The sequence below is a fragment of the Phyllobates terribilis genome, unplaced genomic scaffold (assembly GCF_046119375.1).
Source record: "Phyllobates terribilis strain yellow unplaced genomic scaffold, ASM4611937v1 Scaffold_5__5_contigs__length_657084704, whole genome shotgun sequence".
NCBI classification, from domain to species: domain Eukaryota; kingdom Metazoa; phylum Chordata; class Amphibia; order Anura; family Dendrobatidae; genus Phyllobates; species Phyllobates terribilis.
The window spans coordinates 239,904,571-239,918,694 of record NW_027362765.1 but is presented as its reverse complement, the minus strand read 5'-3'; the positions used below and the strand labels follow the sequence as shown (position 1 = coordinate 239,918,694).

Genomic DNA, 14,124 nt, shown 5'->3' with positions numbered 1-14,124 from the left:
GGCCGAGGTGGTTATATTAGACCTGTTTATATAGGTATGGGGCTTCGAGGACCATCCCTCTGTAAGGTCTGTTATAAATTGTTAATAAAAGACTGCTCTGGCCAATTAAATCCAACATTGGAGTGTGGTGTGGTTATTCATTAAAGCGATTAAAAAGGGAGAGGTCGAAAAAAGGGTTAAACTAGCTCAAATGACTCAAATACCCTTTGTCATGACTTCAAGACCACTGACAGATGATCAGTTGATCACCAGCAAGTCCTCATTTAGGGGAGGGGTTGTCCAGATTGGTAACCCCTGTTGGGCCGGGCTCACACTGCCTTACTAAAAGCACCCAAATGTGCCGATTTTCCTTGTAATCTGGTCAATAACAATAAATCATAGAATCATTAAAACAATCACAGCAAGGGACACACGATCCAGCGCTTCTTGCCAAGATTGTTAGGTGAATGATGCAGTTCTGAATCCCACTACGGACCCCCCTCTATGCAATGTGTGAGTGAGGTCCTAAGTTAAGAGATCCCTACCTGGACTTGTTTCCTTCAAGCTGTCCGGCTCTAATGAAACAAGATGGCTCAGGTGTCGCACTGTGAACATTCTATATCAATTGTGATGTCATCTGATGTCTATGATGTTTATGTGCTTTGTGATGTCATCAAAACTGCCTGTTTAACCCCTTCCCACCCAATGACATACTTGGGACAATGGTATTCATCCAAAACTATTTATTTTTCTACCACTGAAAGGAAATCTAACTATAGGGACATATATATATATATATATATATATATATATATATATACATAAAAGCAGATAAACACAAGGTTAGGAGTACCAACAATAAGAGCAGTACAGTACTTTATGACACTTACTACACTAAACGCAATATCTTATTCAACTTTCTATTTGAATACACTATCCTTATGGTTGAACAGTCAAACAAATAGTGATGCTTTTCTATCTTAGCTCAATGGTCGCCACTCTTAACACTAGGCCATCGCTGTCGTATTCTCTACAAGCGCTTTTGATTGTTACACTGGCACTAATGGAGGTCACCAGTATTTCCCGCGAGGCTGCAAGTCCTTCATAAGTCTGAGCGGGCTGAGCGGCGTGTGCGTGTGATTCCACTGGACCGTGCCGGAGAGTGAATGCCTGGAGGGGCGTAACTAGGTATTCACCCGATCCGACCAGGGTCGCACGACGGCATACGACGCCAGTGCACCAAGGAGGAACCGAGCAGAGGGACCAGGTGCTACTCCAGGACAGACCCCGGACACGGCTGTTGACCCACACAGGGGAATACAGGAACAGGCTGGTAGGCTGGCGCACAGACTGGTGGGTATAGGCAGGCACGACTGGTATGCAGGCAGGCGGGTATGCAGGCAGGGGGGTACAGGCAAGCACAGCTAGAGTGCAGACAGGGAGGCACTAGCAGGTAGGAACACAGGCGGGATAGGACCCAGTACACACTGGGACTCAGGAACAATACAGGCAGAGGGGTACAGGCAAGCACAGCTAGAGTGCAGACAGGGAGGCACTAGCAGGTAGGAACACAGGCGGGATAGGGCCCAGTACACACTGGGACTCAGGAACAGAACCACAGATGTGGCGGACAAACACAGCAGAGTGAGGCCGCCCAGAGAGGTGAGCGAGAACAGGGCAGGACAAGACCGCCTGGAGCGGTGAGCAAGAGTAGAGCAGGACGAGGCCGCCAGGAGCGGTGAGCAAAGGGTCAGAGCTGAGCGAGACTGCCGGAGCAGCGAGCAAGAGTAAAGCAGGACGAGACCGCCTGGAGCGGTGAGCGAGAGTGGAGCAAGACTGCCGGAGCAGTGAGCAAAAGAGTCAGAGCAGGCTAGAACCGCTGGAGCGGTGAGCAAAGGAGTCAGAGCAGGCTAGAACCGCCGGAGCGGTGAGCAAAGGAGTCAGAGCAGGCTAGAACCGCCGGAGCGGTGAGCAAAGGAGTCAGAGCAGGCTAGAACCGCCGGAGCGGTGAGCAAGGCAGAGCAGGGGGGACAGGGCTCTGTTCACACGGAACAGACAGGAAGGGAAAGGCAAAGCCAGATACCCACAGGGTACTTGCAGTGAAGTAGCGAGTGGACCACAAACTCACAAACGGGAGTACAGAGACAACAAGCAGGAGTTAGGTACGAGTTCAGACTCTGCAGAAAAAGGAAAGGAACGGACATAGAGGCAAAACAGGTAAAGGATAGGAGAGAGTTCAGACTGGAACTGAGTGTACGGAGGAGACCGACACTGCAGCGGGATACAGGAGCGGGTCTGGGAATACGGCCCCCAGAGAGGCAGGATGAACAGGCAAGGAGCGTGTTCAGACAGGACAGACAAGATACAGGAGCGGGTCTAGGTAATCGGCCCCTAGAAGGCGGGAGGAACAGGCTAGGAGCGTGTTCAGACAGGACAGACAAGATACAGGAGCGGGTCTAGGTAATCGGCCCCTAGAAGGCGGGAGGAACAGGCTAGGAGCGTGTTCAGACAGGCCTGGAAATACAGCCTCCAGGATAGGCAGACAAGAGAACACAGACCGGGACCTGGCACCTTCAGAGTGCAAGCACACACTGAATGAAACACAATGCTCAGGCAGGGATTGATTGCCGCAGCTGGGTTATATACCAGGTGACAGACAGCAATAGGCTGAGGACGCACAAGGGGTGTGACCCACAGCAGGTACAAAAAGCAGGAAGTGATCGGGCGCCGCCCTTAAGCAGCAGAAACAGACACAAACAGACAGCATGGAGGGAAGCCAGAGAGACATTCTGGACAGGAGATCAAGTGCGCGCTCTTGCACAGTGGGAGATGGACCACTATGCAAGAACGCCGCCAGGTATGTTACAGTACCCCCCCCCCTTACGCCCCCTCTTCTTCAGGCCTGCCAGAATCTTCCGCAGGGAATTTGAGGGCCAATTCTTCACTTCGAAGAGATCACTTCCACTGTCTACCGGAAAAACTGGTCTCCTCTGGGTAGCTAGGATGCTACCTCCCATCCAGCCACCCTTAGCAGCAGACGAAATGGGTGGAGTACCAGGAACAGCACACAAGGAAGTCTCACTCCACATACTTTCAGGTGGCATCCCAGAGGGTACAGGAGACAACTGGAAGTCCTCCACCGGGTTGGAGGGGGACAGAGACTTGGGGGTAATCTCTGCTTCGAGGTACATCTTGTCAAGCTCACAGGAAGAAATAGACGGGTTATCAGGTACAGGATGAGGAAAAGTCACTGTCTCTTTGTTATCTGGTGGTACCCCGGAGGATTCAGGAAACAACTGGAGGTCATCCGCTGGGTCAGAAGAGTGCAGAGGCTCAGAGAAAACATCTGCTTCAGAGTACACTAGGTCGGACTCACTGGACGAAGCAGGCGAGGTATCGGGTACCGAGTATAGGACAGTCTCTGTCCGTTCACCACCAGGTGGCACCCCGAAGGGTTCTGGAGACAACTGGCGGTCCTCCGCCTGATCAGAGGGGTGTAGAGACTCATGGGTAACCTCTGCTTCGGAGTACACTAGGTCGGACTCACTGGATGAAGCAAGCGAGGTATCAGATCCAGGATATAGGAAAATCTCTGTCCATTCACCACCAGGTGGCACCCCGAAGGGTTCTGGAGACAACTGGAGGTCCTCCGCCTGGTCGGAGATGTGTAGAGACTCGGGAGTAACCTCTGCTTCGGAGTACACTAGGTTGGACTCACTGGACGAAGAGAGCGAGGTATCAGGTACAGAGTATAGGAGAGTCTCTGTCCTTTCGCTACCAGGTAGCACCCCGAAGGGTTCTGGAGACAACTGGAGGTCCTCTGCCTGGTCAGAGGGGTGTAGAGACTCATGGGTAACCTCTGCTTCAGAGTACACTAGGTCGGACTCACTGGACGAAGCAAGCGAGGTATCAGATCCAGGATATAGGAAAGTCTCTATCCATTCACCACCAGGTGGCACCCCGAAGGGTTCTGGAGACAACTGGAGGTCCTCCGCCTGGTCGGAGGGGTGTAGAGACTCGGGAGTAACCTCTGCTTTGGAGTACACTAGGTTGGACTCACTGGACGAAGCGGACAAAGTATCGAGTACCGGGTGTAGAGAAGTCTCTCTCCATTTGTCATCGAGTGGTATCCCGGAGGATTCAGGAGGCAACAGGGGGTCCTCCGCCAGGTAGTAGAGGTGCACAGACTCTGAGGTAACCACAGCTTTGGAGTATCCTTGGACATGCACACCGGTTAAAGTGGGTGAAGCATCTTATGCCGGGTGCAGGAAGTTCTCCTGTGTGGAGTCTGGATGGGCAGAAGTCTCTTCGGGCAGGAGAACTGGTGCACTACCCACGCACATTACCCGTTGGGGCTTCTCCGGGATACAGGGAGATGAAGCTTCAGTAGGGACTTCAAGGTTGGGGTCAGGAGGTCTCAGGGAGGACAGACCCTGGCGTGACGGCTTGCCTCTACGCCTAGCACGTCTGGACTGCCTCTTGAGGTTGGGAGAAGTATTCCGGAAAGCGTAGTCACCCTGTGAGGATTCTGGGTGGGCAGTAGTCTCATTGGGCTGGAGGACTATTGCGCTACCCACACACATTACCCATTGAGGCTGCTCCGAGATATTGGGAAGTGAAGCTTCAGCAGGAGCCTCCGGGTTAGGATCATCGAAGACCATTAGAAAGGCCACCAGGAAGGCCATTAGGTCCAGGAGGATCGGATCCTGTGTTTCATATAGGGGGTTGATCCATTCCAAGGCATCACCCGCCAGGTAAGACATAATGAATGCCACCTTAACCCGATCGGTGGGAAAACATAGAGGGTAGAACTTGAAGTGATATCCATCTGGACGGGTGCGTAATTCGCCTGGAACTCAGCTAAAGGGAAAAAAAAAAAAAAAAAATTATTTATTTATTTTAATGCATGTATTCGCTGGAAAACTTCTCAGAGAGCGAAGGCCGTGGGGCTCAACGGGAACCATGGCCTGAGCATGCTGTAATGCACACGCCCGGGCTGAGCGGCGTGTGCGTGTGATTCCACTGGACCGTGCCGGAGAGTGAATGCCTGGAGGGGCGTAACTAGGTATTCACCCGATCCGACCAGGGTCGCACGACGGCATACGACGCCAGTGCACCAAGGAGGAACCGAGCAGAGGGACCCGGTGCTACTCCAGGACAGACCCCGGACACGGCTGTTGACCCACACAGGGGAATACAGGAACAGGCTGGTAGGCTGGCGCACAGACTGGTGGGTATAGGCAGGCACGACTGGTATGCAGGCAGGCGGGTATGCAGGCAGGGGGGTACAGGCAAGCACAGCTAGAGAGCAAAGGGTCAGAGCTGAGCGAGACTGCCGGAGCAGCGAGCAAGAGTAAAGCAGGACGAGACCGCCTGGAGCGGTGAGCGAGAGTGGAGCAAGACTGCCGGAGCAGTGAGCAAAAGAGTCAGAGCAGGCTAGAACCGCCGGAGCGGTGAGCAAAGGAGTCAGAGCAGGCTAGAACCGCCGGAGCGGTGAGCAAAGGAGTCAGAGCAGGCTAGAACCGCCGGAGCGGTGAGCAAAGGAGTCAGAGCAGGCTAGAACCGCCGGAGCGGTGAGCAAGGCAGAGCAGGGGGGACAGGGCTCTGTTCACACGGAACAGACAGGAAGGGAAAGGCAAAGCCAGATACCCACAGGGTACTTGCAGTGAAGTAGCGAGTGGACCACAAACTCACAAACGGGAGTACAGAGACAACAAGCAGGAGTTAGGTACGAGTTCAGACTCTGCAGAAAAAGGAAAGGAACGGACATAGAGGCAAAACAGGTAAAGGATAGGAGAGAGTTCAGACTGGAACTGAGTGTACGGAGGAGACCGACACTGCAGCGGGATACAGGAGCGGGTCTGGGAATACGGCCCCCAGAGAGGCGGGACGAACAGGCAAGGAGCGTGTTCAGACAGGACAGACAAGATACAGGAGCGGGTCTAGGTAATCGGCCCCTAGAAGGCGGGAGGAACAGGCTAGGAGCGTGTTCAGACAGGACAGACAAGATACAGGAGCGGGTCTAGGTAATCGGCCCCTAGAAGGCGGGAGGAACAGGCTAGGAGCGTGTTCAGACAGGACAGACAAGATTCAGGAGTGGGTCTAGGTAATCGGCCCCTAGAAGGCGGGAGGAACAGGCTAGGAGCGTGTTCAGACAGGCCTGGAAATACAGCCTCCAGGATAGGCAGACAAGAGAACACAGACCGGGACCTGGCACCTTCAGAGTGCAAGCACACACTGAATGAAACACAATGCTCAGGCAGGGATTGATTGCCGCAGCTAGGTTATATACCAGGTGACAGACAGCAATAGGCTGAGGACGCACAAGGGGTGTGACCCACAGCAGGTACAAAAAGCAGGAAGTGATCGGGCGCCGCCCTTAAGCAGCAGAAACAGACACAAACAGACAGCATGGAGGGAAGCCAGAGAGACATTCTGGACAGGAGATCAAGTGCGCGCTCTTGCACAGTGGGAGATGGACCACTATGCAAGGACGCCGCCAGGTATGTTACAAAATGCAATAAAAGTGATCAAAATATAATACACTGCTCAAAAAGGGAACACTTAACCAACAGAATATAAGTCCAAGTAAATCAAACTTCTGTGAGATCAAACTGTGCACTTAGAAAGCAACACTGATTGACAATCAATTTCACATGCTGTTGTGCAAATGGAATAGACAATAAATGGAAATTATTGGCAATTATCAAGACACACTCAATAAAGGAGTCATTCTGCAGGTGAGGACCACAGACCACATCTCAGTACCAATGCTTTCTGGCTGATGTTTTGGTCACTTTTGAATGTTGGTTGTGCTTTCACACTCGTGGTAGCATGAGACGGACTCTACAACCCACAGAAGTTGCTCAGGTAGTGCAGCTCATCCAGGATGGCACATCAATGCGAGCTGTGGCAAGAAGGTTTGCTGTGTCTGTCAGCGTAGTGTCCAGAGGCTGGAGGCGCTACCAGGAGACAGGCCAGTACACCGGGAGACATGGAGGGGGCCAACAACCCAGCAGCAGGACCGCTATCTCTGCCTTTGTGCAAGGAGGAACAGGAGGTGCACTGTCAGAGCCTTGCAAAATGACTTCCAGCAGGTCACAAATATGCATGTGTCTGCACAAACGCTTAGAAACCGACTCCATGAGGGTGGTATGAGGGCCCGACGTCCACAGATGGGGGTTGTGCTCACAGCCAAACAACGTTCAGGAAGCTTGGCATTTGCCACAGAACACCAGGATTGGCAAAGTCGCCACTGCTGCCCTGTGCTCTTCACATATGAAAGCAGGTTCACACTGAGCACATCTGACAGACATGACAGAGTCTGGAGACGCCGTGGAGAGCGATCTGCTGCCTACAACATCCTTCAGCATGACCGGTTTGGCAGTGGGTCAGTAATGGTGTGGGGTGGCATTTCTTTGGAGCGCCGCACAGCCCTCCATGTGCTCGCCAGAGGTAGCCTGACTGCCATTAGGTACCGAGATGAGATCCTCAGACCCCTTGTGAGACCATATGCTGGTGCGGTTGGCCCTGGGTTCCTCCTAATGCAGGACAATGCCAAACCTCATGTGGCTGGAGTGTGTCAGCAGTTCCTGCAAGATGAAGGCATTGAAGCTATGGACTGGCCCGCCCATTCCCCAGACTTGAATCTGATTGAGCACATCTGGGACATCATGTCTCTCTCTATCCACCAACGTCACATTGCACCACAGACTGTCCAGGTCTGGGAGGAGATCCCACAGGAGACCATCCGCAACCTCATCAGGAGCATTGGGGGTGACTCCAAATCCAGGCCTCCATTGGTTAATAAATTTGATTTCCATTGATGATTTTTGTGTGATTTTGTTGTCAGCACATTCAACTTTGTACAGAACAAAGTATTCAATGAGAATATTTCATTCATTCAGATCTAGGATGTGTTATTTGAGTGTTCCCTTTATTTTTTTGAGCTGTGTATACATCCCTATATGGTACTAATTAAATCTACCACTCGGCGCACAAAAACAAGCCCTAATATAGCGCCATCAATGGAAAAATAATACATTATAAGTCTTGGAAAAAAGGGCCAAAACCTTTTACAAAGTTCTGAATTATTTTAAGCCATTGAAATAATAAAAGACTATTCATGTTTGCTATTACTGTATTAGTACTAAGGAGCCCTTCACATGTCCTGATATTTTCCGGGACTGGAAAAACCAGTACCGATGCTATGTGTGTCCATATGTACGTGTGTGTTATCCGTGATTTGGGAGCGCAGATTTCACTGGATTTCTTTTGGTGGGAGCCACGTCACTTTTACAGAACCTTTGTTCTAACAGTAATGTGGACACCCCGTATACTTATGTTGACGAACCTGAGTAAACACTTGTTTTTTGTGGGTTGAGTAGAAGCTTTTATTGGTGCCATTTTGGGGTACAGAACATTTTGGATCACATTTATCCTATGCCCTATGCTGAGCAATTACATTGGGGTTTCCATCTAAATCGACAAAATACGTGATTCAGATGCAACCCCGAGGGATCCATTCACTTATAAGGCAGCAGTTACTCTGGACTCCGTCTGGCTTTTATTCAGCAGTATCCGGCTTTTCAGAGGTGCACAAAACTGTGGCCGATGGCACTTTTATGCACGCCTAAAAAGAAGGGCACTGCCAGATCATAGGTCAGACAGCGTCCACAGTGCCTCCATCTGCCTCATTGCAGGGAATCTTCCGCCGGAAGTTCTGTCTGAATCACGTATTTCAGAGATTTACATGGAAACCCTGGTGTAAGTGCTCAGCGTAGAGCGCAGGCTAAATGTGAGCCGAGCCATACTGCGATCTTTGGAAGACCAAATGAACAAATCAGCAGCAGCTGAATTATTTATTTTTTACGCCGTTCCTCGTCTGGTATAAGTGATTAGACAACTTTATTCTTCAGGTCGGTGCGATTACAGTGATAACCGATTTATAGCAGGTTTTTATGTTTGGCTGCTGTCACACACTAAAACACACTAAAAAAATAAAGTTTTTGCATCGCCATATTTTGAGAGCTATAATTTTTCTATATTTCTGCGGACTGAGTCATGAGAGGGCTTGTTTTTTGCGGGACGAGTTGACGCTTTTATTGGTACCATTTTCGGGCACATAACATTTTTTGATCGCTTTCTATTCTAATTTTTAGGAGGCAGAATGAACAAAAAACAGCAATTCAGGAATTGTTTTTTCTTTTTTTATGCCGTTCACCGTATTCTTCGGGTCAGTATGATTACAGCAATACCATATTTAAATCATTTTTTATGTTTTGTCGCTTGTACACAATACAAAAAATATTGTTTTTGCATCACTATATTCTGAGAGCTATAGCTTTTTTATTTTTCCACTGATGGAGCTTGTTTTTTACAGGACAAGATGATGTTTTCAGCAATACTATTTTTATTTACATTTGTCTTTTTCGTCGCTTTTTATTACACTGTTTTTCCAGCGGTGTGATGAAAAAGCATAGTTTTTTACTGCGTTTGTTATCTTTATTTTTAACGATGTTCACTGTAGGGGTTAACTAGTGTGATAGTGTTATATATCGAGTCATTCTGGATGTGGCGATACCAAATATGTACTTTTTGTTTATTTTTGTTTTTACATAAATATGTGTATTGGTGTAATATTTTTTATTCTTTATTTAGTGGTTTGTTTGTTTTTTATAATTTTCTCAATCTTCTTCTTAACTTTTTTTAATCTATTTACTTAATCCCTCTATGGGGCTTTAACTTTTATTATTCTGATCACTGGTCTCATGCATTGCAATGCACCAGCACTGCAATGCACGAGACCGGTGATATTACATCGGCAGATAGCCTATTACACCCTGCCTGTCGCTGGGTGTAACAGGCCACCATACCTGGCACACCAGAAGGTCATTGTTTGACCTCTGGCTGCTATGACAACAATTAGCTCCCTGTGATTTCAGGACAGAGGTGCCGATGGGGATGAGAGATGGAGACCACTCCCTCTCACAACCTTCCAAATGTCGTGATCATTCTCGATCTCTGCATCTGGAGGGTTAATCAGCCAGGGGCTGTGCGGGCATTGTCTCTGGCTGTTACTGCAGGAGGCTTTTAGCTGCCCCGAGCTCCTGCGGTCATCGTGCAGGAGGTGACCAGTCACAGCAATCTGAGTGCGGGGACCAATGAAATGGGTCCCTGCATCTCTGCCCGTGCCACTCCGCTGTTAGTGACAGCTGTCGGCACTGAACTGTCACTGCGTGTTTAAGGCTGTACGCCTGGAGAATATGATCAGGGTCGGTTTGTCCGTTCCCCAATCACGTGATTGCTGTTATTTAGTGAATAGCGGCGATCACGAAAAAAAAAGTGTGCCCTTGGTTACAATCATTTCTCTCTCCTTTGACATGATATACATGTCAAAGGAGAGAGAAATGAAGCCCACCTGGTACCTTTGCCACCCCCCTGCACTTCGTCATCTTTCTGTAAAAAAAATGACGGGCGCATGCCCGCCGAGATCTGGCGGCCGGTGCCCGGCAACAATAAAGAATTTTCCCTATTGGTTCCTTTCGATCACTGTGATAAACTTTATCACAGTGATCAAAAGAAAAATAAATCCCCCTTTGCACCCCGCCCTTCCTTAGTAAGATAAAAATGATAAAATATAATTTATTTTTTTTTCATTCTTTGCAGTTAGGGTTAGGGTTGTGTTAGGGTTAGGTTTGTGTTAGGGTTACAGTTAGGATTAGAGTTAGGGTTGTGTTAGAGTTAGATTAGGGTTGGGGTTAGGGTTGTGTTAGGATTGTGTTAGGGTTGGTATTTTTTCAAAAGTAAAGAAAAAAAAATTACAATATGGCGACTAGTGTTGAGCACAAGTCCTCGCTACTTGAGTTTGCATCGGGTGCTCGGGTATGCACTGAGTATCGCGGGTGCTCGAGTGACATGCTCGAGTCACCGCCCCACATGTTTCGCTGCTGTTATATAGCAAAAAAAACCATGAGTGGATTGCTTACCATACACGGGCAATCCCCGCATGTTTTTTTTAGGTGTCTAACAGCTGCGAAACGTGGGACGGGGACTCGAGCATGTCACTCGAGCACCCGCGATACTTGGTGCATACCCAATCACCCAATGCAAAATCAAGTAGCGAGCACTTGCGCTCAAGACTAATGACAACTTATTCAATATGATGACCTAATGTTATCAAATTCTGTGTCGTACCTCTGAATTCAAAATGTTCACTATACCCCTTGATAAAATCCATGAGGGGTGTAGTTTCCAAAATGAGGTCACTTGTAGGGGGTTTCCACTGTTTAGGCACATCAGGGGCTCTCCAAACGCGGCCTGGCATCCACTCTCGATTCCAGCCAATTTTGCGTTCAAAAAGTCAAATGGCGCTCCTTCCGTTCTGAACCCTGCCGTGCGCCCAAACAGTGTTTTTCCCCACATATGGGGAATCTGTGTACTCAGGACAAATTGCACAACAAATTTTGTGGTTTATTTTCTCTTGTTATCCTTATGAAAATAAAAAAAAATTGGGTCTGAAGTAAAATTTGTGTGAAAAAAAGTTAAATGTTCATTTATTTCCTTCCACGTTGCTTCAGTTCCTGTGAAACACGTGAAGGGTTAATAAACTTTTTGAATGTGGTTTTGAGCACCTTGAGGGGTGCAGTTTTTAGAATGGTGTCACTTTTGGGGATTTTCTGTCATAAAGACCCCTCAAAATGACTTCAAATGTGATGTGGTCCCTAAAAAAATGGTTTTGTAAATTTCGTTGGAAAAATTACAAATCGCTGGTCAACTTTTAACCCTTAGGCTTAGTGCCCACGATGCAGAAATGAAGCAGAAATTTTCCTGAGCATTTCTGCATCTCCTTGGCAGAAAAACGCATGCGTTTTTGCATGCGTATTTGCCATGCGTTTTTCCAATGCATTGTATACGCAAATACGCATGCAGAAACGCACAAGAGTTAGTCATGTCCGTAGTTTTGGAGTAAAATCCACGCAGAAAAAAATCCTGACCAAGTGCACAGAACTTGCAGAATGTCATTGGAAGTCATGGGATAAGGTATGCAATGCGTTTCTGGAGCGTTTACGCGCTGCAAATACGCACCAAAAAACGCACCAAAAGCGCATCGTGGGCACACAGCCTTATAACTTCCTAGCAAAAAAAAAAAATTGTAGCAAAACTTGTGCTGATGTAAAGTAGACATGTGGGAAATGTTATTTATTAACTAATTTGTGTGACATATTTCTCTGATTTAAGGGCATAAAAATTAAAAGTTTGAAAATTGCAAAATTTTCTACATTTTCGCCAAATTTTCATTTTTTTCACATATATGCGCAAGTCATATCGAAGAAATTTTACCACTATCATGAAGTACAATATGTCACGAAAAAATTTTTTGTGGGATCCGTTGAAGCATTCCAGAGTTATTACCTCATAAAGTGACAGTGGTCAGAATTGTAAAATTTGGCTTGGTCATTAAGGACATAATTGGCTCTGTCACTAAGGGGTTAATCCATGACAGACAAAGCACGTCATGGTGCGGAAACTGATAACCGCTCATGATGTGCTAAGTCCGGCATTCATCGTAAAGGGGTTAAAAGTATTTAATGTTAGCACCTCTATAATCAACACTATTTCCTAAGGGTGGGCCACCTACCCTATTGGCGATTTGAAGTCCATTTAAAGGGAACCTGTCACCAGGCTTTCTCTATATAAACTATATCCACCAACTATCAGTAATCTTTAATGGCATTCCTGAATCTCTTCATAAGAGCCTAGCTCCACTGATTACCTAGCAAAATGCCTTTTAATATCATCCCTTGCCGTATTTTTATTGGCGCCATCTGGTCCAAGGGATGTCTCCATACCATGCTCGGTGCCTCCTCTATGTCTGCAATCATCGCCTTCATGTCTTCGTTGACATGGATGACATCACCCACATAGCCTGTTGCGCCTGCGCAGCTCTTGATCCCTACTGTGCAGAAGAGAGAGTTGAACAGATTGTGGATGATGTAGGAGATGTTAGCCTCTTCAATAAAGGCAGGAGGACAGAGAATGAGGGGACAGAGGAGGTTTCGAGTGCGGTCTGGAGACAACCATCAAGCTGGATGGCATCAATAAGTATATGGTGCCGGACAATTGTAAAAGGCATTTTCTTAGATATGTGGGGGAACTGGGCTCTAATTAAAAGCTTGTAGGAGTTCTGTTAAAGACGACTGAAAGGCGGTGGATACAGTTTATATAGGGAAGAGCTGGTGACAGGTTCTCTTTAACCCTGAAATGAAGCTTGCTGAAGTATTAAAGCTGTAATTAGCAGTTGTACAAACGTGACCTATTCCTCCTTATGTCTTTACTTACTTCACAGCTGAGTGACAATGACAACAGTTGTATGTATGAACCTATTCAAGGTACTGAATTATCACATCGAGATGGACCCAGATTGACCACTTCCCAGCTGACACCGTCTCTGACACAAGGGTCCAGTCAGGCTGAAGACTCTGCTGTCCTTGTGGAGACCCCAAATGTTCCTCAGAATGGTATGAAAGCAACCACATTGATGGACAATACAATAGAGGTGTCAGAACAGCAGCATGAGAGAGTCCTAACCTACGCTGACCCTCACAATACTGAGATTAACCCTACTGTGACTAGCATGGATAGTACTGCTGCCCCGGGGTCACCCGGAGCCACATCTCAGGAGTATGCAATGCTTCATACAAGAGTGGAAGCCCTGGAGAGAGACAAGGCAGACCGTAGTGAACTGGGACTTATACAGAAAAATACAGGTAATGCTTCTTGGGCACATCACTGTAGATTCTTTATGGCTGCTTGATCAGCAGAAATGAACAGATTTTCTTTACTTGACTTCTGTAACACAATGTACATATCTGTCGTAGGCAGAAATGAGTCCGACATAACAGTTTGAGAAGCAAAGTGCCATTCACAAGACATGCATTGAATCTCTGTGGGACAGGGTTATAGAGCCTGTAAAGACGCTGAGCCTGTGACTGCATTACAAGGGCGAGCTCATACAGCAACTCATTATACACCCTGATCAAGACATTGGCAGGAGAATGTCTAGAAAATGAGGGAAAGTTTGCAACACTGAATCATTTTTATTGTTATGGGTAAAATCTTATGAAGATCAGAGAAGATGTTTAA

The 14,124-nt window shown here is 47.7% G+C and overlaps 1 protein-coding gene across 1 annotated transcript in view; it reads left to right on the top strand.

Annotated features, from left to right (window-relative positions):
- The window catches only part of QRICH2 (glutamine rich 2), a 286,519-nt gene that overhangs the window by 137,017 nt on the left and 135,378 nt on the right, over positions 1-14,124 (top strand). The window contains exon 5 of the mRNA XM_073681194.1: positions 13,328-13,748. Coding sequence (XP_073537295.1) covers positions 13,328-13,748 — 421 coding nt within the window. The remainder of the gene's footprint in view (positions 1-13,327; positions 13,749-14,124) is intronic.